At 48.7% G+C, this 26,685-nt stretch overlaps 9 protein-coding genes across 9 annotated transcripts; 4 read left to right on the forward strand and 5 right to left on the reverse strand.

Moving 5' to 3' along the window:
• Window positions 1–56: 56 nt before the first annotated feature.
• N7487_004411 (MCT family MFS transporter) lies at window positions 57–1,452 on the reverse strand (the record flags this gene model as incomplete). Its single annotated transcript, XM_056872158.1, has 3 exons — window positions 57–1,016; window positions 1,076–1,217; window positions 1,277–1,452. 3 exons carry the CDS (start codon window positions 1,450–1,452, stop codon window positions 57–59), a joined length of 1,278 nt encoding a protein of 425 aa, XP_056729878.1.
• Window positions 1,453–1,916: 464 nt separating this feature from the next.
• Window positions 1,917–4,761, forward strand: N7487_004412 (trehalose-6-phosphate synthase; the record flags this gene model as incomplete). Its single annotated transcript, XM_056872159.1, has 3 exons — window positions 1,917–1,939; window positions 1,994–3,305; window positions 3,364–4,761. The coding sequence occupies 3 exons, from the start codon at window positions 1,917–1,919 to the stop codon at window positions 4,759–4,761; spliced, it is 2,733 nt and encodes a 910-aa protein (XP_056729879.1).
• Window positions 4,762–5,388: 627 nt separating this feature from the next.
• N7487_004413 (uncharacterized protein) lies at window positions 5,389–7,838 on the reverse strand (the record flags this gene model as incomplete). The annotated part of the gene is made up of 6 exons (XM_056872160.1): window positions 5,389–6,019; window positions 6,071–7,160; window positions 7,217–7,453; window positions 7,503–7,605; window positions 7,660–7,675; window positions 7,735–7,838. 6 exons carry the CDS (start codon window positions 7,836–7,838, stop codon window positions 5,389–5,391), a joined length of 2,181 nt encoding a protein of 726 aa, XP_056729880.1.
• A 782-nt stretch (window positions 7,839–8,620) lies between these two features.
• Window positions 8,621–9,595, reverse strand: N7487_004414 (uncharacterized protein; the record flags this gene model as incomplete). The annotated part of the gene is made up of 2 exons (XM_056872161.1): window positions 8,621–9,067; window positions 9,134–9,595. 2 exons carry the CDS (start codon window positions 9,593–9,595, stop codon window positions 8,621–8,623), a joined length of 909 nt encoding a protein of 302 aa, XP_056729881.1.
• A 172-nt stretch (window positions 9,596–9,767) lies between these two features.
• Window positions 9,768–12,593, forward strand: N7487_004415 (uncharacterized protein; the record flags this gene model as incomplete). The annotated part of the gene is made up of 6 exons (XM_056872162.1): window positions 9,768–9,777; window positions 9,832–9,871; window positions 9,931–10,229; window positions 10,288–12,308; window positions 12,368–12,493; window positions 12,561–12,593. 6 exons carry the CDS (start codon window positions 9,768–9,770, stop codon window positions 12,591–12,593), a joined length of 2,529 nt encoding a protein of 842 aa, XP_056729882.1.
• Window positions 12,594–13,264: 671 nt separating this feature from the next.
• N7487_004416 (alkene reductase) lies at window positions 13,265–14,374 on the forward strand (the record flags this gene model as incomplete). The annotated part of the gene is made up of 1 exon (XM_056872163.1): window positions 13,265–14,374. The coding sequence occupies one exon, from the start codon at window positions 13,265–13,267 to the stop codon at window positions 14,372–14,374; it is 1,110 nt and encodes a 369-aa protein (XP_056729883.1).
• A 3,747-nt stretch (window positions 14,375–18,121) lies between these two features.
• N7487_004417 (acetate uptake transporter family protein) lies at window positions 18,122–19,209 on the forward strand (the record flags this gene model as incomplete). Its single annotated transcript, XM_056872164.1, has 3 exons — window positions 18,122–18,540; window positions 18,634–18,805; window positions 18,886–19,209. 3 exons carry the CDS (start codon window positions 18,122–18,124, stop codon window positions 19,207–19,209), a joined length of 915 nt encoding a protein of 304 aa, XP_056729884.1.
• A 2,218-nt stretch (window positions 19,210–21,427) lies between these two features.
• Window positions 21,428–23,528, reverse strand: N7487_004418 (uncharacterized protein; the record flags this gene model as incomplete). Its single annotated transcript, XM_056872165.1, has 4 exons — window positions 21,428–22,169; window positions 22,223–22,338; window positions 22,396–22,712; window positions 22,778–23,528. The coding sequence occupies 4 exons, from the start codon at window positions 23,526–23,528 to the stop codon at window positions 21,428–21,430; spliced, it is 1,926 nt and encodes a 641-aa protein (XP_056729885.1).
• A 959-nt stretch (window positions 23,529–24,487) lies between these two features.
• Window positions 24,488–26,586, reverse strand: N7487_004419 (ENTH domain protein; the record flags this gene model as incomplete). The annotated part of the gene is made up of 5 exons (XM_056872166.1): window positions 24,488–25,767; window positions 25,823–25,934; window positions 25,986–26,176; window positions 26,235–26,472; window positions 26,539–26,586. 5 exons carry the CDS (start codon window positions 26,584–26,586, stop codon window positions 24,488–24,490), a joined length of 1,869 nt encoding a protein of 622 aa, XP_056729886.1.
• Between the last annotated feature and the right edge of the window lie 99 nt (window positions 26,587–26,685).

Genomic DNA, 26,685 nt, shown 5'->3' on the forward strand with positions numbered 1-26,685 from the left:
GTCTGATTAAGAATTCAGATTGGATCAAAAGCCGCTCGAGGAGGGTCGAGACAGGATCACACAATCTCCAGAAGCTTTGCCCGCAGATAAAACCTCGCCACAGTAACAAGAACAACTCCGGAAAACATCACCACACCGCTGAAAACTGCAACCTGTGTGTATGTTCCGTATCTTTCGAGCAAGGCACCGCATATTGGGGTTCCGGTCAGACCAGCAAGCCCAATAATGGCCATTGACATGCCGAGATGAGTGCCAATCTGATCCGGACTCGGCGTCACTTGAGCAATGCAAGGAGACATCAGCGACACAATGCCGCCCGAAAAGAAACCATAAAGCCCCGCGAAGACAATAATCGACGCATTTGAGGTTACCGCGATCCAGCACAGAAGTAGAATCCCTGTGCAGAGGCTGTTGATGATCAAGATGTTGAAACGACCAATCTTATCCGCAATCATACCCGGCAATATTCTGCCAAAAACGGAGGTAGCATTAAGGATTGACAAAAGGTAAGATGAAAGCTGTGAGTCCATACCATACGACTGGGCATATTGCGGAAGATAGAAAAATGGGGTGAAAAGTCCCCACATCATAAAGGAGATACCAAGTGTGACGAGAGTGTAAGGAGCGCGAGTGAAGGCTGCCGGCAAGAGAATTTTGCCATGACGAGGAGGAAGTCGCTCTTTGACAGTGACCATTGCTATCAATACCATGAACAAGATGATGAACCCTACAATTCGGACGGACCATCCGAACCCTAGGGATTCATTTCTCAGCATCTTGCTCAAGGCAATGGGAAATATCACTCCCCCGATGGAAGATCCAGAGACTGTTACACCAAGGGCTGCAGCACGTCGATTGTGAAAGTAGTGGCTCACACATGTCATGACGGGGGCGAATAACATGCCAGAAGCAATCCCACCCAGGACCCCTTGGGCAAGCATGAATTGATAATACTTTTTACATAAAGATGTCATCATGACTGACAGCACGATGGCAATCGCAGGTATATGGATAATCTAACATGAAGAGTATAATCAGTGAATGATTGTTGCTAACAGACATTTCAAACCCTTACCGAAGCGCCATATCGATCGAACAATGGCCCGCCAATAAGGCTACCAGAGAAGAGAAAACAGACTTGCACAGACCCAATCCAAGAAATACTGGATGAAGTTTCGTTGGAGAGGAAGTGCTCGGTGTAGTAATCCTGGTAGACTCTGTATCATGCATCAGTTAAACTGTCTTGTCAAAATAGAGTTGAGGAGTATAGAGCTACCCAAAAGCGTTCATGTATCCAAATGTTGAGAACGACACACAGAATGCCCCTAAAACCACCATCCAAGCTCGAGTGCCACCCTCTGGGAATTCTGTTGGCTTTTCAAGTTCGAGTCGATCAGGCCCTCCGGGGCTGTTGGGCATAGCCCGGCCAGTTGATACTTGCGAGGTAGACATTCCGAGAGTTGATGGAGAATATAGAATAATAATATCTTCCGAGCGAGACATGGAGTCTAAGTTTCAATCGCAGTTCTCTTGAAAAACATTATTTATATCCAAATTTGCTCGGACTATTCGCTCAATCCACGCGCGAAAAAGCCGAGCCTCTCTCGGCTTTTTCATTTTTATGTGGATGCATTAGAAGCGAGTATAGAAAACAGGAACCTGTATGATAGTTCAAATGTTATTTAACCAAAGTCACTCTACCTAAGTACATAACTTTAGAAGTATATAAAGATGCCCAATACAGGATAGTAGAGCGAGACACATATGGCAGTAGCAACGAGCTGTCCCTTCCGCTTCAAAAGTCCGAACCCCTCCATCCTCATTGTTTAACTTATTCTTAACATATTCTTGACTCATCTGTATCATGAATTCCAAGATTGAACCCCTATACTACATTGGGGTTACAATTTAACGCAATGACGGTCTTCATTGCGTCTTTGTGGGTTCTTTCCTCGCCTACAAAACTCCACAGGTCTGACATAGCATGTACCAGGTTCCTCCCATATACCATCGATTTCCAGGTGACGGAGCCCAAGAATGGACATCACGGATCCTTGTCTAGCCATGCAAATCTCGATGGTCCTGGATCTATCGTTGGGCGCCTATCGGATACCTATTTTCTAACTCGTCCCATTGGCTGTCTCCCACTGACACCTGGAGCCACGACAGAAGACGAGACGGTCTTCAAAGGATATACTTGGCGGTTAGCAGATGAGATTCCGATTGCCAATGACCGATTATGGCACGGCCCCAGCGAGCCCCGTGCCATTCACTGGGGACACAGCCGGAGGTTTAATCAGCCTTTGTCCAAGGCGACAGATCCTCCAACACCGTCCATTTCGACGAGAAGGGACTTGTCATTGGATGGATCACAGGATAGATGGGACATGAAATACTACAATAACACACGAGCCTCGCTCTCCAATGCTAACTGGGTCGTCAAGGCCGCCGAACAAGGGCATGGAGGTCTACAAAATGCCATACACGCTGCTGAAAAGTCCAACTTGCTCAAGGACAAGACTTGGGTGGGAACTCTGGGCATGCCTACCGACTCATTGACAGACCCCACCAGGGCGGACATTGCCGAGACCCTCCAGGATGTGTATGATTCGTTGACTGTGTTTGTGAGTGACGACGAGTTTGAGGGTCATTACACCAATTTCTGTCGCGCGGTACTTTGGCCAGCCCTCCATTATCAGATGCAAGAAAGCCCTCGACATACTGAGTACGACGGCTACTCTTGGGTCCAATACCTCAAGCTCAACAAGGCATTTGCAGAAACAATCATCAAGTACTGGAAGCCGGGTGATAGAATATGGGTTCACGACTATCATCTTCTGGTTCTTCCTGGTCTTCTGAGGGAAAGGTTACCCCAGGCCGAGATTGGATTTTTCTTGCATACCCCATTTCCTTCCTCCGAAATCTTCCGTTGTTTGACTCCACGCGAAGAACTGTTGGATGGGCTTCTCGGCGCTGATTTAATCGGATTTCAGACAGAGGAATACTGCAACCACTTCCTTCACTCCTGCAGCCGGCTGAGGAGACTAGAGGTCTCTGCCAATCAAGTTCACCTCAATGATCGGTACGTTAGTCTTATGAATTCTCCATTGGGGATTGACCCCATGTCACTCTACATATTACGCCAATCCACCGAGGTCAAGGGTTGGATACACAGCATCGGCCATAAATATCAAGGGAAACATCTTATTGTAGCGCGGGATCGACTGGATGCGCCCGGAGGGATTAAGCAGAAGCTTCTGGCATATGAACTTTTTCTCAAGACCTATCCAGAATGGAGAGAGCAAGTAAGTCGACTAGCTTATCTTATTGGGTGTGGCCACTACTGATTTGTTTTCTATATAGGTGGTTCTAGTCCAAGTAATGTCGTCTGCATCTGAGATCCCAGAGCTAGAGGTACAGATCTCAAAAATCGCAATGAGGATAAATGCAACATATTCAACCATCACTCATCAGCCCTTGGCCCTGGTCCGGCAGGACATCAGTCACTTTCAATTCATCGCCCTCTTAAGTGTTGCACATATCTTCATGGCCACCAATCTGCGTGAGGGGATGAACTTGACCAGCCATGATTTCATCCATTGTCAAGATGGACAACTTGTCTCCCAGAAACATGGATCCCTGATCCTCAGTGAGTTCGTGGGTAGTGCCTCCATCTTTCGTGGCCATAAGCTTCTCGTCAATCCGTGGGACTACCAACAATGTGCCGATGCAATCAAATCCGCACTCGAGATGACACCGGCGGAGCGGGAACTTGACTGGAATTTTCTTTTCAAGTGCAAATCCCCCTATACTTCTCTCAAATGGTATATGGGGCTACAAGATGCTCTCACAAAAGCCCATGAAATACAACAAATCCATCAGACAAACCACCTCTCTCCGCTTTCACCTAATGACTTGAAAAGGTCATACCTCGCCGCCAGAGCACGAATGTTCTTTTTAGAAGACGGCGCGATCTTCGGCCCAGCTTTCGGCACAGAAGAGTCTCTTCCCTCAAACGAAGCATGCGCAACTCTACAAACACTCATAGACGACCCCAATAACATCATATACATAATCAGTAACCGGAGCACCAAACAGCTCCAAGACGCACTCGAAAAACTCCCCCGGAAGCTCGGTTTTATTGTCGAGAAGGGATGTTTCCTTCAAGAACACGAAACGGATCTATGGATTCCATTTGTGCCTAAAAACGCCATGAAATGGCGTCCCGGTATCAGAAAGATGATGGAGTATTTCCATGAGCGAACAGAAGGTAGCCGAATCGAGGAACGCCGCTGCTCCCTAACATTTCACTACGATGGCACGCTCGACCGCGAAGTAGCCGCTCGCCAGGCCTCTGAGCTAGCCGATCAAATCAACGGTGCACGCGGGCGCGCAGATTACCATGTCGTCCGCGAGGCAACATTTGTGAGGGTTGAACCACCACACGCTGCCCTTGGAAATAGGAGAGTGGCTACCTATATTCTAGACCATCTCCCTAATATCAAATATCCCGAGTTTCTATTCGCAGCTAGTGGTTCTCGTAGTAGTGAGGTGCTGTTTCGATGGGCAAATGAGTTGGCCGTTGCCCCTGTTGCTTCTCGCTTTGATAAATCTGAACTTGGGAAAACGCTCCACGTCACCACCGTGACGACTAGCACGCATGCTACTGAGGCGAGGTCGGTGTTGCCGCCTGATTGCTCGCTTTTGGATATTTTGGGTGAATTGTCGAGTTTCACGTCCAATGAGGAGGAGACTAAATGACTTACTCAGTTTGTTGTGATTGGGTACTATTGTTATTGTCATGCCGGCTGTTGTCACTCCTGTATGATGGAAGACGGATCACGAAGCGATATGACTTATGCTATAGTTTTGTTCGATATTCAAGTGGATCGAGGGACAAGAGACGTGCAGTATAGTTTCCAATGGTGAAATGACTGATACATTCATTCTAAAGTCTCATTTTTTTAGTATTGCGCATTGCGCTAGATTCTTTGTAGTGCGGGCTTTTTGTATTCCGAGAGCGTCGGTTTAGATGACCTCCCTAATCGTCTACTTAGAAGGTAAAAGATAGTACATTTTAATTCTTTATTCTCATGCCATAATACATGCATAGATCAAAAGGACCAGCAAAACATGAGTGAGAAGGTAGATCAGCTCTCACAACTCCATCCACCATAAACCCCGATTGTTGAAAAAAATCAAAGACAAAAATGGTGCAAATACAGAACATAAAATACGATGAGGATATAGCATGAGCAATGACGAGAGAGAAAAAAAAAACATGAATCATAAGAAGCGGCAGCTGGCAAAGCAAATTTTTCATTTCATGCCTTGCATGCCAAGGTCGAGAAAGGGTTCAACAGACCAAAGTCTCCACATAATCTCAACCTAGGGCTTGCTGTCCTTTGAGGATGAAGCTCCATCAGTACCTGCCGAGATCAGAGTGGGCGCCACACGGCGTCTCTTTGGCGGCTGCTGCGATGCATTATTTGGATCCCCCTTGCCTTCTTCTTTTTCAGACTCACTTGCCAGTCTTGCGTCGCGCTTGCCCAGAACACTACTACCAGACCCATTCTGTGGAGCGCCTGAGACGGGCGTTTGTGGTGGGGTTGTGAGTGGAAGGGTTGGCGGCTGCGCAGAATGGGTCGCTGTCACCGATGGAACAGTTCCGAGTGTCGGAGTAGGATTGTTTACAACTCCTGCAGGGGTCGGTTGTATGGAAGGCTGCGTCGCGACTGAGCAGGCTGAATTGGACCGCGCAGGGCTAGCTGGTGGTGCAGGACCTGTGCTGTTTGAGGATGCATGGTTCGTCTTGACTGGAGGTGGTACATGTGGAGACGCCGAATGCGTTGGTGTCAGCAGAGGTGTGAGATTTGTCGCAGGGGTGGTTGGGTTTGCAGTGTTGTGAGTCACAGAGGTTGGTCCTGTGTATGTTTGACCTAACTCTCCAGGTGCGAATGAGAGTGTAGAACAGAAGCCATCAGAGGAACTCATGATCAATGTTAACCCATCGGCGGACCTGCTATACGTTAGAAACAAAAGCATGGGTGAGAATATAACCAGTACTTACCAGGTCAAGTCGGTGAAAGTAGCAAAATGCAAATTGCTAACAATGCATAGCGGAGTTTGTTGTTGCGTGTCATATACCAAAACAGCATCTTGGGTGGCAACGGCATATACAATGCGATAAGGAAGTGCAAAGACGGGCGCCGAGCTCTGGCATGCTTCATTGCCGCCGTCCTCGGTAGCCTTTTGGGGTGGCTGAGGCTTGGATGGCTCGGCCGTTGTTGATGAAGGGACTGTATGGGGTTGGCTGGTGAAAGATGCAGTTCCCGATACCACGGGGTCTGGAAGAGATGAGAACGTCTCCTCGCCCGAAGATGTGTCAAGGGTAATGTTTTTCGCAGCCTGCGTGCCCTGCTTCAATGTGTAAAAGACCGGGGAGCATTTGACGGCTACAGACGGCTTCTTGTGCCCTGGAAGATGAGAGATCGGGGGCTTGTTGAAACCAGCCCGTGTGTACACGTAAACCGTATTAATGATCTCGTCTGTCGTCTTTGTAGAATCCGTAACAGATACGTGACTGGTTTTGAATTGACCAGCTGGTGTGAACAGCAAGCTTCCATCAGGAGCAAAAGTCAGTCGCCTGAAGAAAGAAGTAAACGTCTCGTTGGCATAAATGCTGGCATTCTTGACTCCGAGGCCACCAAGACTTGGGGAGGAGACCTCCAATGGCTTAACGGCAGGCAACGGAAGAGACGGAGCAGGAGACGCGGACCGCCGGATGGAAGGAGACGAGCCGAACGAAGAACGTCGGCTATGTGAGACTGGAGGAGGATCCATGGGTAGGTTGGAAGCCATTGGAGTCCCCGGAGTCGAGGGAGCAGGCGAGGCAATAGCAATGGAATTCCCAGTATGTTGTTGAGACCGGTTAGCCACATCTGGAGGCGCAGGGCTGCTAGATGCGATACGTTTGGTAGGGAGATCCATCTTGAGGACCTTCCCGTGCGGTGTCAGTGTGAATTGACCATCCTTGGTCTTCAATGTATAAATATGAACGGACCGGTCGGACGATTGAGTCGCGACAAACTCGTTAAGCGGATCCCATGCTACACCTTGAACATAGTGAGAATGCTCGGCAATCTGTCGTACCATTTGCCCTGTGGAATTCGGTCAGCTTATCAAGCTGTATGGGAATCACTCGACGGTAACTAACCAGTTTGGGCATTGTAAATCCGTGCGATGTTGTCCATGCTACCTGTGATGATAAAAACACCATCGGGGGACCAGGCCAGGTCGTAGATCTCGGCGCCAGACGAACGACACATGTGCTTCACTCGCCAGGTCTCTTTATCGTCCGACCGATCTTCACCCAGCCCAGCTTGTGTTTGTATCTCCGATGGTACCCAGAGTAGGACATTTCCATCATCTCCGGCAGATGCCAGCATCTCACCTACGCCTGTCAGACTTGCGGCCATATGCTGTCCTGCAGAAAGACATACCTTTCGGGCTGAAACGGACCACATTGACGGCCTGTGTATGCTTAATCAGGGTGCTCAAATAAGAGACCTTTCTTTCCTCCCCGATGGACTCGACTTTCCAGAGCTGTAGAACATGTCAGATTAAGGTGTGCGAAGGGCGACGGAGGACGGTTCATACTCGGACGTTGTTGTCACTAGAGAAAAAGCAGTCAGTAAAACTGTTCAACCCTTTGAGAGCACAGATATAACCTACTTTCCAGCAGTAGCTAACCGGCCCTTGCCATTGGGATCGAAATGCACCGAGTAGATAGGGGCATTGTCATTATGCCATGAGATGAGCAACGGGGTGGCCTTCATGGCGAGCGCCGCAGCTCAGCTTGTTGAGCACCACCGGTTTTGCGTAGGAAAATATGGCCTCAAGAGACAATAGAGAATTTCCGAGTCCAATGATGCAGGTATCTTTTTCTGGCAGGTGATATCTGGGGTAGCTTTTGAATTGGAGAGGATATAGTTACTCTCAGGTAGGAAGACAGGAAGTATGATTCAAATAGGAATAAGAGAAGATAAAAAGATGCGACAGTGAGTTGAACAAGGAGTTGGAGAGAGTAAGGTTAAAGGAAGAGAGTCGTGATTCTACGATGATGCTTCGAGTTGTTTGCGCGGGAGAACGCGACCGACGATTAGATAGGCGATGACATTCTTCTTTATATCCATAAATACTATGAATACTATGACTACTATGTCATATATGAATATATATATATATGAATATTATATAGCATCTATACATCTATACATCTATATCTACTAGATTACATCAACCTGACTGTTTCTACTGAAAACATTGAACGCTCATGTTATGTTTCAATCTCTACCCGAGGTCCTCAAACTATGTTGTACCTACTACGTATACTAGCCCTAGAAGTAAGCACTAGAACCAGATAGAAAAGGGGGGAAAACAGAGAGGGACACCTAGGAATAACATTAGGGACCTCAAAGATGACACTCAAGTGTAACTATTTACTCTCTACAGAGTAGTATGCGAAAAGACCTATACAATGTAACTTCAAACAAACCCCAACGCCTCTCCGGTCGCCATTTTTCAAAGCAAAATAGTAAATACAATAATTCAGATTCCTCTACGACATCCACTTGCCGATAGTTTCTCCAAACCAGCTTACAGCTCTATCCTGTCGCTTCTGTCGAGCATCGTCTTGAGTCTTCATGAAGGGCGCAGCCTCCTGCGCATACATCTTGTGCTGTTCCTGCTGCGCATAGTGTGCCCGAATCTCCAACTCTCGCTCATGTGGCGTGAGCTTCTGTAAGGGCTTCGACGGTTTGAGCCCTTCCGGGATTGCCTCCCCTCCAGGAATCTCAAGGCCAACTTCCGGGGTTTGTGATGGCTTCTCTGGGTTGAAAAGCGATGTGAGAGGCGGTGGCTCAATTCCAGCGGCCTTTGCTTCCTCGATTCGCTTTTCGTAGTCTAGCATCTGGTGGTAGAGTTTGTCGGCATGCATCTGAATGCGCTCCTCTTTTTCGGCGTCATATTCAAAGCCGGCTGCGTAACCGAGAGCTTGAAGGAATTTCTGTTTAACGGAAACCTATTAGAATCGATATAATCGAGAAAGCGATGGGTTCCAGCGCCAACTCACAGTCTGAGTCGTAAAGCATCGCGAAAAGGTGCCATTCTGCTCCGAGCACATGGTTAGCCGGGCTTCGATCTGCTTCCGCCAATTGCCCGTCTTAAAACAGTGTGTCAAGGCTTCATGCTCCAGGGCACAGTTCTCCATTGCTGCTCGCTGCACTGTGTCGCCGCGCTCCTTGTATTTTTCAATCACTCGCGAAGCTCCGCGGACTCCCGATTCTTCGTCAAGCTCCATCGGCGGCTTGTAGGTTTTCCATAGATCAGCATAACGGCCATCTTGGTAGAGTGATGCGGCAGGAACTTTCGGTTTCGAGGTATCAGACGGTTCGGGCGATGGCGTGGGCGTCGAGGGCGGCTTCACATTGGGTCCAGGCACATATTTGTCGGGCTTCTCCTGTTCGAGATAGTCACGAAGCCCCGGATCGAGCTTTTGGACAGTATCATTTTTGTCACCCCAGAACCAACCCATTTGGAATTACTAGTTCGAGAAAGTCCAAGAAAGTGCAACAGAGTGTTGAAGGTTGAGAGCGCGGAGAAATCGGCACAAAAATGGATCGGCTCCAATCGCCTTGGCTCCGACCGCTCCTCTTTACTCCTCAACCACCAACACGACGCGTCTTTTTCGACGCCGTTCCTCCAAAATGGAAGCCTGTATGTGTTGTGGTGCTGTGTTTATATATGTGTGGAATTGCTAACAATTGACAGCGCGAGAGGAGCGGCAGCAAATGCGGCAGCGTGGAGCTGGGTACGCGCCTTACCTATACCCCGCGAAACCATAACATACAAACTGACTTGCTGGTATAGGACGCGCAAAGCAAAAGAAGTCGATTTTGGGTTCTCTTTTGGTAGCCCAGCTCTGGGATTACCAGCGCCCGCACCGATTGCGACTGTCCCTGAAGCTCAGATGCCACTGCAAACCCAGACCGCGCCGAACACAACACCACGATCGCTGAAGATATCGCAACCAGGATCACAAGCTCGGGTGATTGAGCGCACACCGGGAAGTGCGCGCAACAAGCTCCCAGAACGGCCCTCGACCTATGAAATACCCTCCTCGGACGATAGATCTGAACAAATACGAAGCAATAAGAGGAGAAAGATCAGTATGTTATGGACTAGGCCGGTGTGCTATGCCAGAAATGCATGCTAATACTCCTTCAGATCCTCCCAATGAAACAGAATACACTCCTTCTCGTCGCAATGGCGGGCGACCTAATAATGGCGATACACACCCCGTCGATGACAGTCGAGGTAGCACAGACTCTCAAACAAGCCACACCCAGGAACCTCCAAGTACAGATGCACCTCCTCCATCAGAAATAAACAACAATGAATCCCCGCAGCTTCAAATCTCACCCATTCCGGAGACCGCAGTCGAAGATCAACATCCGATAGAAGAGGGGACCAATGGCGTGGAACCAACAACGTCAGCCGCCGAAAAGCAACAAGCCCAAGCCGCATCACCAGTGTCTGGCCCTACGGCGCCTGTAGTAGCTGAAGAATCGCAAGCGTCAATTTCAGCACCTGAAGCTCAGACCGGGGTCGAACAGCCTAAAAACACAGAGCAACTACGTGTGAAACGACATAGCACTCGGTCACCACCACGGCATGAGGAGCAAATCCAAAGAACCAGCAACAGTCAACAAGCTACTACAGAAACTGCTTCTCCGGCTGCTGGGACAGATAAATCTACCACAGAAGCCTTATCACCACGTGGTAGCTCCACCGAGGCTCTTGCAGCTAGCGGTGCGCCGACTATTGATAATGATGTCGACATGACTGAGGATGTTCCACCATCCAAAGACGATACACCAGAGCAAGACAGTCAGACATCTCAGGGGCCTTCCACAAAGACGAAAAAGGCTAGGGGTCGTCCGCGGCATCAACCTACCACAAACAACACTCCAGAACCGAATGCGGAAGCCGCTGCAAAGGAACCTGCAGCCGAGGCGCAGGATGAATCTGCTACAGCCCCAGTTGAGGAAGCCCCAAAGACCAAACGGCCTCGTGTGAAACCCTCGATTAACAAGAATGCCATTGAAGTCATCGAGACTGAGAAGGTTTTACCTGAATCTATACCAGATGTCGCGGAGTCCTCTTCGGGGCCACGTCGGGGTCGCAAGCCAATATCACAAAAGGATACCCAACCACAGCCTGTGGTGGAATCTGCAATGCCCAAACCACAACGTGGCAGACCTAGCAAGAAAACGAAAGAAGCAGTGGAGCCTGAACTTGAGTCTGAGCCTGTGGCAGCAGACCAGACAGCAGACCAGGCAGAACTAGACACAGAATCTTCGGGACCCAGGTTTCGTGGTAGACCTGGGAAAAAAGCCAAACGCGCAACCGAAACTGACCCTGAACCCGAACCCGAACCTGAGCCTACGACAGCAGACCAGCCGGAGCCTGAAGCAGAATTTGCAGTACCCAAGACTCAACGTGGTAGGCCCGCAAAAAAGACGAAGCGCGCAGTGGAGCCTGCACCTGAACCCGAGCCTGAGCCTGAGCCTGTCACGGAAGACCAGCCGGAGCCTGAAGCAGAATCTGCTGCACCCAAGTCCCAGCGCGGCAGACTAGGGAAGAAGGCTAAGCGCGCAGTGGAGCCCGAGCCTGAACCCGAGACAGAATATCAACCCGATCCTGAGTCTACACAAGAACAGCCTCGTCGCAAGACTAGGGAGCCTCGTGGGGAAACGGTCCCGGTCACTGTTTACCGTCTCACAAATATAAATTCTCTAGGCGGCACAACATCTACGGCCAATGGGTCAGGAGATGAAGAAGAATCCGCCGATGAACTCACCACGCACCAGAAGGCCAAGATTCCCAACCGCGGCGGTGTCAACCCAGCCGATGTATTGAGCCAGATCTGCCGCGAGACTCTGGAGAAAACACTCAATACGCTCAAGGATGGGATTTCGAACGAGGCGAATGCTACGCGACGCGCAGAGTGGTCGCGGAAGCGAAAAGCCGTTGAAGTATTCGGCTCGGAGCTTGAGAGCCGTCTCATGGACCTAAGCGGGATCCTCGATAGCAATTTTGTGCTTGGCGTGCAATTGAAGAAGACTAAACGGGAGATGATGGATCTACGGAATCATCTATACCGGGTCCGTCGAGAACGTGAGAACATAGCCTTGCAAATGGATGCAGTGCGCAGCAGACATATTGAAGAGGAGAAGGCCAAAGTGGTGAGACCTTTCCCTAACTAAAATCCCTGGCGAAAACATTACTAACAATAAGTCTCTAGTCACGTTCCACGATCAGCAATTCCCTCCACAGCCTTGAATTGGCCCTCGATCGTAACAAGCGACGCTCTGCTTCCACTGCGGATTCTTCTACGGATATTGAATACATGCTTCGCACTGTTGCCGACGTGAGTTCCCGAGCCCCCTGGAGCACAAGGCGGTCTCTTGAACCAAATCCGGACGTTCAATGCACAGCTCGAAGCTACTTTAGGTCGCCTAGAGCGATGATGTCTTTTTTCTTTTTTCTTTTTTGTTCTGCGTTCTTCTACAGTCCATTATGATACCAGGAAATCGTGTTTGTGCAATGATTATAGTCCATGGCTGGGCCAGAGGATGGGCGTTTGGCGATATTTTTCACCTGTACAAGTCCCCGATGTGTTCAAGTACATAGGTAGCGTTTACATGTTACTTTCAGCTGCCATCGAATGTCAAAGAAACGTCAAATCTCCAATTTATGACGATCTGCTATTCTCCGTTGTACACAGAGGTAAATAATAGTTACTTCCCTGCATAAATCGCGCTGTGTATTATTAATTCTCCCGAGTCCCCGAGCCCAGGGCTATAGTGGGCCGACTGGCAGCAAATCACATCTCCGGGACCGTAGCGACTTTCGAGACCATGGGAAATCTCATGTTCCAAGGCTTTATAACCGGAAACCGGCTTAACTCCATTTCTTTCTATCTCCACATTGCTTGTTAATCCAAATGGAGGATCTTGGAAGTTCTGCGAAGCGAGATACTACGATCAGATACAAGATATAAAATCATGTCCATCCACTCCAAATGTACTCTGTTCTATAAAAAAAAACCCCCCCAACCGAACAATCTACTACCATTTACAATATATATATATATATATCAAATATCAAATATCAACCAATACCAAGACCAAGAACAAAAATGACAAAACTCTTCACCCCCCTCCGCGTCGGCCGCGTCGAGCTCTCCAACCGCATCGCAATGGCACCCATGACCCGCTTCCGTGCCGACGATAGCCACACCCCCCTCCCCATCGTGAAAGAATACTACGCCCAACGCGCCTCAGTTCCAGGCACCCTCCTCATAAGCGAAGCAACCTCCATCACCGCCCGCGCCGGTGGCTACCCCAACGCACCGGGCATCTACAACGATGCGCAGATCGCCGCATGGAAGGAAGTAACCGACGCCGTGCACGCCAAGGGCAGCTACATCTACCTCCAGCTGTGGGCATTGGGCCGCGTGGCAAGCCGAGAACTCCTGAAAGCCGAAGGCGGCTTCGATCTCATCTCGAGTAGCGCGACGGCGATGGACGCAAAGTCTCCTACGCCACGCGCGCTATCTGAGGCTGAGATCCAGGAGTGGATTGCGGACTATGCGCAGGCGGCGCGGAATGCCATTGCGGCTGGGTTTGATGGTGTTGAGATCCACGCTGCGAATGGGTATTTGATTGATCAGTTTATTCAGGATACCTGTAATAAGCGTGAGGATGCGTGGGGTGGGAGTGTTGAGAAGAGGGGGAGGTTTGCGGTTGAGGTTGCGCGTGCTGTTGTTGAGGCTGTTGGTGCGGACCGCACTGGCATTCGGTTTAGTCCTTGGAGTACGTTCCAGGGGATGAAGATGGAGGATCCGAAGCCGCAGTTTGGGTATTTGGCGAAGCAGATGGCTGGGTTGGGACTTGCGTATACGCATTTGGTTGAGTCAAGCATTGCGGGGAATGCTGATGTTGAGGCGACGGAGAAGTTGGATTTCTTCCTTCACGCTTATGGGAATGCTTCACCGGTCATTGTTGCTGGTGGGTATGTGGCTGAGTCGGCGGTTCAGGCGGCGGATGTCAAGTATGCGGACTATGATGCTATTGTTGGTATTGGACGTCCGTTTATTTCAAACCCTGACTTGCCGTTCCGTGTTCAGAAGGGCATTCCGTTTGTCCCTTTTGACGCTGCCTTTTTCTATAACGCCAAGGACCCCAAGGGATACACCGATTATCCGTTCAGTGCTGAGTTCCAGAAGACTATTGAGGCTGTGGCTTGATTTGGATTGATTTTGATACCATGAGTTGCTTAGCGAATGTTTGTATAGATCATTAGATGTATATATAGCTATACTTGGAATAGAAGTTAGCATATATGAATAATTCGGTGCTTAGACTTGATTTTCGTAAGTTCATTCCAGGCTGTGCTGGTGCTGAGATACCAGATACTAGATTCCGATTCCATGCGACCCATACAACAATATGTTGCACTCCTTCGTTGGGAGTGACTAAGGAATCAGCGATGAGGATCATTTCACACGTGACTTTGGACCCTGTTCAAAAGAGGTCAGATAGAAAAGCGGGGGAAAATCCGATATAGCCGGTGCATATGTATCGCAGCAGTCGGTACATAGTTGTATCAAAGCCAGCCTGTAAATGATTCCCCCGCATTACCAAAAACGTGGGTTGCACCGACTTGGCACGGAGACCAAGAATCTTGGAAAAGCCGAAAGAGAAAGTTCCGCTCCGCCGAGCCGAAAATCTACACAGCCGAGGGTAAACCGAAAACAGGAACCATGGATTGTATATTGTGTATTGGGGTATGTATTGGTTTTTGTGGGGGATCAGATGAGCAGAATGTGGGGGAAAAAGAAGAATGCCAATTCGCCAAGTGTAATAATTGCTAAAATCATATGTTCTTTTAAAGGTTCGTATTCGGCATATTCTAAGCTCGCATGACGATGCATGATGCTCTTTGTGTGTACGATCGCCCAAGGCTGAGAAATATATCCCCGCATCGTGTTGCCGTATTGAGCAGGGAGCAACGCCAAGTTTTTAGGATATATAGTACTATTCGTATCTCAAATTGGAGCAAGGGAGTATATGTAGGTCTAATTAGGTCTAATTGGTATAATTAATATATTTGAATATATTTGGTATAGAGTGTCTCCATGCTACCTAGGTAACAATTATTGATTATTGATCTGTGCATGATACTAGATCAGTATGATTGGTCAATATATAAAATGTGCATGAATTATGAACGGTCATCATACCTATTAGGTATCCATGTCTGTATGGTGCCACTTTCAACAGAAGCAGAGTTTGCGCTCGGATCAGGTCTGGATCGCAAAATTGAATCAAAATACTTAATTAACAATCATTGTTTCATATTAGATTGCTTTTTTTCCCCCATACATCCATGTCTGTCCTATGCATGTCTCATGGACAACAACAGGCTAAATTGATATCCATGAAGATAAACTATAAACTCTCAAAGGGGGAAGTTAAAGGGCCACCTAACCAAGAGGATTGGCATAATATTTCAGACCCGAAAGGTAATCTGTGGCGTATATGTGTTGTTTATTATTGTTACTTGGCAAACGCCACAAATCCAAGCTATTGCCCAGAGATTTCGCTTACAAACTGGAGAGAATCCTTCGGCTTTATAGAGGGCTACACACCGAGAGCTTAGCAAGACCTCGATTATCGCACTGCCTGAGTGGAACCCATTATTGCCGTATATGATGTACGGAGTACATGCCGTCTACGGGTCCTTAATGGGATCTTGCATGAGATTATTATTCCCAAGCAAAGAACCCTGTCGCCGTTTCTGCTGCAATACGACCTTGTTGCCACGACATCAACAGACCTGAAAAAAAGAACCCTGGTTAAACTGTATACATTAGTCTGCATTGGAACGGGGAAATCTCTGTCCCGGGCCGAATCTCAAGCCAATACGGAACCTCCGTACGGAGTAAGGACAAAATGACTGGAACAGAGACGTTCACAGAAATCCAAGGGTTCCACCGTGTCAGTCATTAGCGTTAGCCGTAAATCCTATCGCAGAGCCACATGTGGAGATGAAGCTTGACAAGTTTCCATCTCTAGGGCTTTTTACGAGAGAAAAAATAAAAATAAAAATAAGGAAGAGTAAAACAGGTCCGAGCCTGGTGTGCGCCGATCTAGGTTCCCCCCGGACTGATGGCCCATTCGAGAGAACACGGCACGTCTAGTCAAGCTGGTTCGCGGCTGTGCACTGTCGATGTCAACCTCTTTCTTTGCACGTCAACCTGAATATGGTATTCGTCCCGTTTCCCCGAGACTTGAAACAACGGGTACGAAGTAGTCCGTACAATGCACAGACTTGGACCTGGACAACGGTCTCCATGCGGTGTCTGGTACTCCGTACTCCGTACACCGTACATCCGTGGCTAGTGGGTAATGTGTGTTATAGGTGCATTGTTAGTGGTGTATCCGTGCTTCGTATCCGGTCTGAAAAAAGGGGCAAAGGGGGTATATTTGGGGCGAGACATACGCTAAGTGGGGGGAAAATGAATATCACAGAGAGAGAAAAAGAAAATAACAATAACAATAAATATTAGGTACAAGTACTCCGTACATAATACATCAGATGTTCTGTAATTCATGCACAGTGAAATGGGAATTTGATCTCATGATGAATTCATTGGTGCGTAATCATGTCCGGATATATTAGCCTAAACTCAGAGTCTATAATCTTATATACCGTACTTTCTCCCACCTCGGAGTGAATTTTGTGTAGAATAATGATTGAATGATTTCATAATCCGTCACATTGACCCCGGGCAACAAGTGGTATGTTCAGGCAAAAAAAAGCATTCCACCGTTAGACCGAGGTCGTGACGCAGTCTCGGCTAGGGGTACTTGGTACCGGGAGTGACCACCGAAGATGCCGGTCCCAACAAGTCTCTTCTTACTTGAAAAGCATTGTTTGCTTTTAGTGCAATGGTCAAAGTACTGTACATATGTACTCCGTACTCCGTACATCGTGCATAGCCATAGTACATATGTAGTTCAATACCCTGTGCGGAATAAAGTGGACTCTACTGGATGATCATGGAAATCTTATTGTCTCCTAAACAGAGTCTAGTAAATTTCCGTCCGGGCGACACTGTCCATGGGACTGACCTAGAAAGACCCATAGATGAAATGATGCAACTGATTATGAGCTTATAGGTTGTACATAGATTGTACTCTGTACATGCCTCATAGAAGTCGAATTATGCAGTAAAGTAAAGTAAGTTAAGTAAAGTTAAGTAATTTAAGCAAGTTAACCTAATTCCCCCAAAAGATGATGATTATTCTCCAAGTGTTTACCAATCATATTGTTCCCCGGATCGTTTCTGGACTCTCCACTTTCTTCCCCAGGCTTAGGTCCTTTCCCTTCATCCTTGCCTGCCAATTAACCAAGTGAACGGTCCTCTCCCCCATTCCTCCGTGCCGTCCCTGGCTTGACATGGCATTGTTCTAGACGGGATACCTTTCTGATCCCTGTGAAACAATGATTTTAAAACGCAGGTCTAGTGAAAAAAAATCTAGGTATATTTTTTGGTATAATTAAGACCATTCCCCCGACATCCTTTTTCTCTCTCTTTTTCTCTTTTCTCTCCACTTTATATTCGACCAGATTTTTTTATTAAACTTCTAGTGGGAACGGGTCCTGGCGGCTGCACATCATTTGTTATATGTAATAATATAATACCGAAACACAAATACCATGTAAGTTTGGTTCCACACTTTTTGTCCCATCCAATTTTCCCCCAAGGGAAGTGCTCGCCTTCGACTCTCAATTGGAGTATAATAGTTTCCTTCCCCTTCCCCAGCTTCCCAGTTCTCCATCTCTCCTAGCCCAGAGCTGTGCTTGATCTGAATCCTTTCCTACATCTCTACCTATAACTGTGTTATACGGCATTGACCCTTTTACATACTTTTTTTTTTTTTTTTTTTTCTTTACGTTCCTCTTTTAACGAATCAGATACTGCATCATGTCTGGAACTGAGGCAATCAACCACGCCGAGCTGGAGAAGGACGTGGGTCCTTCTGCCTCTCCCCAGAACGGCCTGGGCAACGGCAACGGCGGCGCTCCTATGCAGCCCCAATTATCCGCCGAAGAGCACCAGGTAGCACGCGCCGCTGCGCGCTTCGGCTACGGACCCCTCGCCCACGTCAACACCACAGAAGCATCCCTGCCTCCCTTCGGTGGTGAGTTCCAGCCCGGTCTGTACAAGTCCGTTGAGGGTCGCAAGTTCGCCAATCCTGCGCCTCTCGGCCTGTGCGCTTTCGCCCTCACCACTTTCGTCCTGAGCGCCATCAACATGGGAACCCTGGATATCGCCAGCCCTAACATTGTTGTTGGTCTTGCTTTTGGTTACGGTGGTCTCGTTCAGCTGCTTGCTGGCATGTGGTATGTTAACCCTAGCTTTTCCCGTGCTTCCGTGGCATTTCCATTGGGTTTCAGTCTTGTTCGGCGGCTAAGAAGGGCTTTTTTTTAATATAGGGAAATGGCTGTCGGCAACACTTTTGGTGCTACTGCTCTCTCCTCCTACGGTGGTTTCTGGATCGCCTTCGCTATTATCTTGACCCCCGGAGGGTTCGAGATTGGTGAGGCTCTCGGCGAGACAAGCAGTGATGCTTCCAAATTCTATGACTCCATGGGTCTTTTCCTGATGGTAAGTTTTCACTCCCCTGTATCTTGTAAAGAGACAATGTAAAAATCAAGAAGAATCACCCGCTGACAATGTCATAACAGGGCTGGTTCATCTTCACCACCATCATGCTCTTCTGCACTCTCAAGTCCACCGTTGCCTTCTTCTTGCTGTTCTTCACCCTGGACCTGACTTTCCTCCTGCTCGGTGTTGCCTACCTGCAGCGCGGTGCTGATGGCCACCCCAACGCTAACGTCCAGAAGGCTGGTGGTTTCTTCGGTTTCCTGGCTGCTTTCGCCGCCTGGTACAATGCCCTCGCTGGTATTGCCGATACTAGCAACAGCTTCTTCATCATCCCCGTCGCTCACTTCCCCTGGTCCCCCACTGGCCGTGTCCGCCGTGGTAAGACTGACCGTGAGCTCGCATAAGCGACTATTTCCAATAAAATTATTGGAAAAGAGACGAGGATGCGGAGTGTCCGCTTGGTGTTTGTAATGTTTTCGATACCCAGTGTTGTATGTATAGGCTGCAGATAGACTGAGGCTCCTGTTTCGCTGCTTTGTGCTCATCGACTCGTTTGCTCGTTGTCATTTGGGTGACGGTTTGCGGTTTGGGAATAGGCCTGTCTGTTCGTCTGTGACTGTTGCTGTGTGCATGGATGATCAATACGGAACATCCGGTCAGGCGCAGTTGCAAAAATATCCACCAGTCATCGCCTTTTTGTTTTGGAAAATCGGTCGATGCTGGTTGTAATTTTTCGGGAGCACTTGGTTGATCCCTTGTGCTCTCTGGGTGCTCTTTTTCCTTGCTGTATTTAGTCTCTTTTACCTGCGAGTTTCTGGTGACTCAGTAATTAATTCATCAAACATTCTTCATGATGTGTCCGTTCCACCTTGTAGACTGTTGTTGTCCTCGAGCTTTCGAGGCCGAGTCGAATTCTTGTCCTGTGCTTGCTCTTGTTCGGGGGCTGCTGGTGCAGGTCTGGACCATTGTGAATCTAACCCAATCATCTTGTGTAGCCATGCATGCGAGTTAATCAGGTCATTGTTGCGAGCTGACAAAAAAGCAAGTTGAGTCAGATAAATACAAAGCACTCATCACACCGTAAGCAATATGCTGCACTGGACACATCTGTCATCAATCATCCAAGGATATGCATGGCTAGTCAAGCCCTCCAGCCTAGGGAGTCCTGAAGACTGACAAGCCATGGATAGCCTGGTATGTGATTCATGAAGTGATATCAAGTGAAGGCCAAGGCCCAATGTTTTGAATTGGGAAGGGAAAAGAGCGTGTTTCAGTAGGAGAAAGAAGGTGAAACGAGTAAAGGGGGATGGGAAGTATGTATATACCAACCGAAATGAGCCCTTTTTTCTTTCAGAACCCAGAGCCTATTATACCTAGACCCTTGACTGGCCTTGCCCGGGATCAAGCCGCCCGAGAGTGGAGATTGGTGTCTGATATAATGTCGGTAATTTCTCGGTCTGGTCTAAGACCTGCAGAGCTGACAGGGATCCCTAGACCTTCATATGTTGTTGATGTTCATTCCATTCTCTGCCATACTTCCTTTGTAGAAAGTATGTGTGTCTCTGGTTAAACCGACGAGGGAACAAAAAGTGAAGAGAAAGAAAGCGATGTTCAAAGGGGAAAAGGGGAAAAAAGGCAACGGAATAAACCAGAAAGATGATGCAAGCTGGGAAGCAGAGACCTGCATCTATCAAAAAGCGCGCAACGCCGAGCCAAAGCCGACAGCTGCCCGGCTGAAACTCGGTGCATGCTCGGTGTGGGGCTTCTACAGCGTATCAGCTTCGTTGTATGTAGAGACGGCCGGAGATTGTTCGGATATCGGGATGCCGTGCTTATCTTTTGTGGATTCATGGGCTTAGATGCCGAGAATGATGAAGTATGTATCGGAATTGATCGGGACGGTGTGCTTGGCTTCGGTGGTTGGTTGTTCTTGCCAAGGGGGAGGGGGTTGGTATCTTGGCTGTGCAAGGTAGGGATAGTAGTAACATACATTAGACTTCTAGTGTACGGAGTATGCAAGGCGTGCTTTACATATGAAGTGCATTTATTTCTAGGCTTCGAGTAGTGATCAATTAGGTGGATAGAACCCGCAGGCCATCCGCTACATGGTCAAATCTATGCACCGAACAGGTCTTCTTCAGCAGTTTCAACATGTGACGGTGGGGAACGACGACGACGAACCGATAGGCCCCACGACAATCATTATGGGTCGATTTCTTATGTATGAGTTTGATTTATAGGCTGATTCTACACTCTTTATGAAGAGCCTCTGTATATATATACTCTCTGGGAGAGATCCCACTCGGCGTTTGGCTTCGAGTTCTTGCTTCAGCTGGATGAAGCGCCTGCGTAGTCATACGCAACTAGTTAGACTGCAACAGGCTAATTGAACTTTGATTGATTGAGTGATTGAATTAGGTGGATAGGCTATAGCTGCTTTAGAGAGGAGTAGTCGTCAATCATTGGGAATAGAACTATGTACATAATATCCTCACCCATCTCATGGGCTTGATAGCAAGACGGCAAGTCCGAAGCCTGAGAATATACTATAGAAAAAAAGGGGCTGTGTATAGCCAACTTTGAGAAAGGTCGATCTATTATGGCAGATCCAAGTAGCCTAACTCATACTGCTGGTGGTTCTACCTGCAAATGACACTCATCCCAAATCTGACGAAGCATAGGCAGGTGAATGCGATCAACATAGAAAAAGCCCAACAAGACAGAACGGGCCTCCTGCCACGAGTGGATTCCCTGCAGCCGCGCAGCATTGGCCAGTTCAGATACGAAGAAGGCCCGCTCGGACGGCAGGGTTAGACTGCACGCCGCGCCCATGAAAAGTTGCCAGAGGAGTAGGTCGCGGCAAAGCGCAAACAAGCCTGAGGGGATAGTCGCCTCGAGGGCAATGCGCAGAGCTTGGATCGGCTTTGGCAGCAACTGGGCAACCATTGGATAGAAGTTCCAGATGGCGCTGTTGTGGAATAGCAGTAAAGCGAGACGAGTGCAGCCCTCGATGGAGTTGTCGCCCTTTACCTGACCTGTTTCTGTGTATCGGTCTGTGTGTAGTTGGTATTCTACGTGCAGCACTTCTGTGTTAAAGTAGTCCTCAGTCTCCTCGTTGAACTCTTTGTACCCGGTGTTGCCTTTGATCCATTCTGCATACCAGGATAGTTCGAGGAGGTCATAGACGATTTGCGGCATGGTTTCGCCGAAGATGCCGGGTATTTTGAGTAGAGGGAAGAGGCTGGTGGAAAGTAATGCTACGTCGTTGTTGGGTGGAATGAGTGAGAGGCGCGCTGGGCGGGAGTAGCGAACAAAGGGGAATATAGGTTTGGCATGGGCCATGCAAGCCACTCGGATATCAGTCCTAAATTGCGAGGTTAGTAAGCTGTGTATCTAATTATGAAGGGGTATACCAACCATGAGATCTGGAACCGCACGTCTGAAGGAACCTCGTCAAAGTTCTTTCGCAATGCGATCATCTGTCGCAAACCTGCCAGATGGATTTTGAGATAATCGGGATTCCCCGACGCGATCTACAGGGTTGCATTAGCTTCGGGAATTGCAAGCCTGGTTTCGCAAAATACACTCACTTCAATTGTCAATAAGGTAGAAACAGCAGCAATCAGAACATCACTCGAAGCCTTGACCGGATCTGACAAGCCCTCGTTGACCAGTCGAATAGTCTCACCACGGTGGTGGAAAGTGTCGATCACCAACTGGCTCCGCTTTTGTTTGGGATCTCGGATGGGTAGCTCGCCTGCACGCATCGCATCATTGGAAGAAGCCATACAAATTGTTGCATGCAGAATGGCCGGGTCGCGCTGGATCAAAGACGCCCAATGCGCCTGCAGCTTGGGCTTATACCGCGTCTGCAATGGATGCGCTTCTTGTGTCAGATCCCAGAGGACTATATCTTCGTTAGTATGCAACCCCTACTATATCACGATCGGGGTTAAAGAGAGAAACACTCACAGACTCGCAGGTGTCGCATCATTCTATCTGTAAGCTGCGTGTGCCCAGTATTAAAGGGATCATTAGCTCCTTGTCCCACGTAAGACCATGCAGATGGTCCAGCGGGGTAGGCCATCGTCCCACCAAAACTAGAGTCATCCCAGGATGCGGCTTGCATAGTAGGGTATCCCACAGCTGTTGATGTAACAAGCTCGTCAACCTGTTCTAGCTCTTGTTCCTCCGAGATTTGACTGCCGGATAAGCTGGCGGACGAGCTAATAGATGGACGGGTCGGCTGAGCGGGTACGAGTGCCCCGGGGTTCGTCGTCGGGGGCTGATAAGACGAGTGCTTCCATTTGCTCTTATTGTACTGCTCTGTACTCTCCATTCGCTTCTTGCGATTATGCTCGGACATAACATGGGACCGAATCCGCTTTAGGGTCTCATCCGTTGTGCCTGCCGCTGCCGTTTGCTGATCACTGTTGACCCAGAATAACGTCGATTTCCCCGTAGATGCATTATTGGGCTTGCGGGGTTTGCGTACCCTAGTGGTTGTTTTCCGATTGGGAGCTGTGGGAGGAAGAGGTGGTGGTGGAGGAGGAGGTGGAGGAGCTGTTGGTGCTTCGGTCACGGTCTGTACAGAGTTGGGATCGAAGTGGACGGGAGCTGCATAGGGGGAGTGGATCGGATCGGCCGTCCAAGCCGCAGCCGATGGCCGAGACAGAACGGGCAAGGTCTGCTCGTAACCCGGTAAGAGGTCCTTGGCATTCATCTTATCTGGACGTTCGAGGCATTACCTAGAAGAAGGGAGGGATTTAGAAGAGGACAAACTTCCTTTCCGGACCGGCGGGGTAGAAATCACAGGAAATTTGGATTCTTCACATTGCAGAATCATCGGCCCCGCTAAGAGCTCTAGTGGAATTCGTCAGGTTTATTTTAAGATGTTTTAAGGGGAAGCATTTAAGTCATTTAGCGGAATTAATGATTGCTTTTGTTCTCGATATCACAATAATCTCCCCACCCCCCTATTTTTTTCAACAGCCCCAGCCTTGGAAGTTCCCAATATCCACTTGACCTTGAAGACACGGGATTATTCACCAAGCTTGTTCTTTCTGAGGTCATGTGGTGTTTTCCTTTTTTTAAAAAAAGGTGTGATAACACATGTCTACAGGAGGACCTCGACATCGTGATCTACTATGATCGTCTCAACTAGTATTCATGAAACATCCCAGATATAAATATAAGGAGTACGGGGATAACCCCATGTATAGATGATCTGCACTCTGGCCCCCTGTGAGGTCATGACAAAATATTTCCAACGGCTACAAAGCCGTAGACGTTGAGTCAAGGTTTTCTCCTGCCAGCACCAATCTTGGCTCTGTTATAGTGGGCGTCGTATAAGCCCGAGGCTGTGCAACTAAAAGTTTCAAACTATGTGGATGATCATATTCTTGACCTTCTTGTTACAAATTTGTTTCTTGCGTACAAGTATCTGGTCTGAAGGGCTTTCCAAGATAATTGCGTACATGATTTGAGATCTACAATATACAACATACGATATTGGCAATGGCAAAGAGCTAGTTTCACACGGAAACACCCATGGTCTACTCAATGTGGAGGCGATGTGGGGAGCAAGTGAGGTAGAACGAATGAGATAATTGCGGGGAAGATAATCTAATAACGGACGTCGGTTTCATTCCGAGGCCGTGTAATGGTGTTGAGCCCATAAATTTAGGTCATGCCAGGACGCGGGAAGACCGGCATCGTGTCCAGCTGTTCTAACCCACCCATTGTACCAGTCTGCCCGCTGTTTTGCCAACCTTGTCCGGTCTGCTGATTGATAAATTGGCTCTGTCGGAAAGGATTGGTGCTGCCAGTTGGGTTAGGCCGCAAAGGTGCAGCTGCGGGAGGTTGCAGACCTTGCTGCGGAGCAGGAGAGGCCCGCGCAAAAGGGTTGGTCCCCGTTCGCTGAGGCTGGATCGGCTGCGCTTGCGGTGGCTGAGGAAGGGGCGGCGGGGGTTGTGCAGGTTGAAATTGCTCATTTGAGGGATTATATTGCGTGTTTGCTGTGGATAGTCGTCTCGCGAATGGGTTCGTGTTCTGTCGCGATAGAGGAGCGGCGGGTGGCTGAGCGCCCGTGGGAGTGTTGAGCATCATTGACTGGCGGAATGGATTGGTGTGCTGGGGCTGCAGGGGTTGCAAGGGTTGAGGTGCTTGCTGCTGTTGTTGTTGCTGAGAGAAGCCAGCAGTTCCTTCCTGCGGAATAGGAGCCAATTGCGATTGGAAGCCATACGACTGCGGCTGGGGAGAGTACCCTCCAAATCCAGCGCCAGTTGGCATAGCTTGAAGTGGCTGTGGTGGTGGCGGCTGCTGCTGTTGTTGCTGCGGCTGCGGCTGCCCGAATGGATTGTTTGGGCCCTGTGCTTGATAAGGCGCTCCATATTGGGTCGGCTGGGCGTATCCAGTTGCCAAAGGCTGCTGTTGAATCGCCTGGGGTTGCTGCTGGAAACCAGTCTGCTGGGGATAAAATGGTTGCTGTGACTGCTGTTGGAACCCTGTTTGCTGGTACTGCACTGGGTTCTGTTGCCCCATCGGCTGTTGGTTCTGCTCAATTGAATCAAAAAAGTCGATCAGGTCCACAGGTGGTGGCTTCGGTTGTTCGACCTGCTTGGGTTGGTTTGATGCCGGCGGGTTCGACATCGGTGTGTTCGGCATTGGCTTTGATGAGTCTGCAGTCGCACTAGCTTCCATGCTCGGTGGAACGCGTACACCTTTTTTGGCCAAGTACTCCCGTCGGCGAAGATCGAAATCAGGATCATTGAGATCATCCTCAAGAAGGCGCGCCAGATCTGTAGAGGCATGCTTGAGCTTCGGGATTTCCAAGCGAGTAGCAGATTGGAAATGTCTAGCCACTCCCAAGAATTGGACCACTTCTTCCGTTTGTTTCGTGAACGTCTTATAGATTGCCAGGGCACGTATGCTATCCGGCCGCGACATCTCAAAGTAGTGTTCTATTAGGGTTCAAGGTTAGACCAACGCTGACCAATGGAGGGGCTGCTGACTTACCTAAAACATTGATCGTGCCCTCATTCATGACTGAATATAATGTCAATAGATCAAGGGTGAGAAGACGGAACGCGGTCAGACTGATCTCATTCTCGGGTTCATCAGTCAATAGCTATGCACTGTCAGTCACCAGAAAGAAGGCCCAAATTCGGAATCCACCTACATCACAGCGCAGTAACACACGAATTTGCTTCTGTACAATTTCCGTCTCCCTCAATAGCCCTTTCTCCACACCTATCCTCTTCAGCCGTCCGGGTCCGCTTCGTACATGATCCGTTTTGCAGGCCTCAAATGCCTTGGCACGCGCGATTAGGTATTCGGCATACCGTCGGATATTATGTCCCTGCGATTGGGCTGTAAAAACGATCAGTAAGATGCGCTCATATCTCTATGAGGGAACTCTTGGTCTAACCTTCAGAGAAATTGCTGGGCGCGATCTTCTTTGGGTTATCGGATAAGTATCCCAGCGCAGCATCCAGTTGACCCTCTCGAATCATGAGATGGAGGACTATGAGCGCCTTGAAAACAATGGTCCATGCCGAGTCTCGGAGTCGTATTTGAAGGGTTCGGAATACCTCTGCGACTCCTGCCTCGCCGGTATGAGTCGCCACAAGGATGTTCTCTATGTATTTGGATTTAGGGGCTGCAAGCTGTTGACGCCAAATAATTAATAATTGTCGCATATAGAAAATAATAAGCTCAACATTCAAACTAACCTTGAGCTTCGTGGCCCCTTTTACTGACTTCTCAAATCCTCCGGGCATGTTGTCTGTGAAAGTCGCGAATCGGTGCCCAACTTCTCTAATGGCTCAGGAGAATGCAAGTCTGTCAGAAGACAGTGGGAAAAGACTGGAGAACCTGCT

The sequence above is a fragment of the Penicillium crustosum genome, assembly GCF_028827405.1.
Source record: "Penicillium crustosum strain IBT 35664 chromosome Unknown utg000002l_segment0_segment0, whole genome shotgun sequence".
In the NCBI taxonomy this organism is placed as follows: Eukaryota; Fungi; Ascomycota; class Eurotiomycetes; order Eurotiales; family Aspergillaceae; genus Penicillium; species Penicillium crustosum.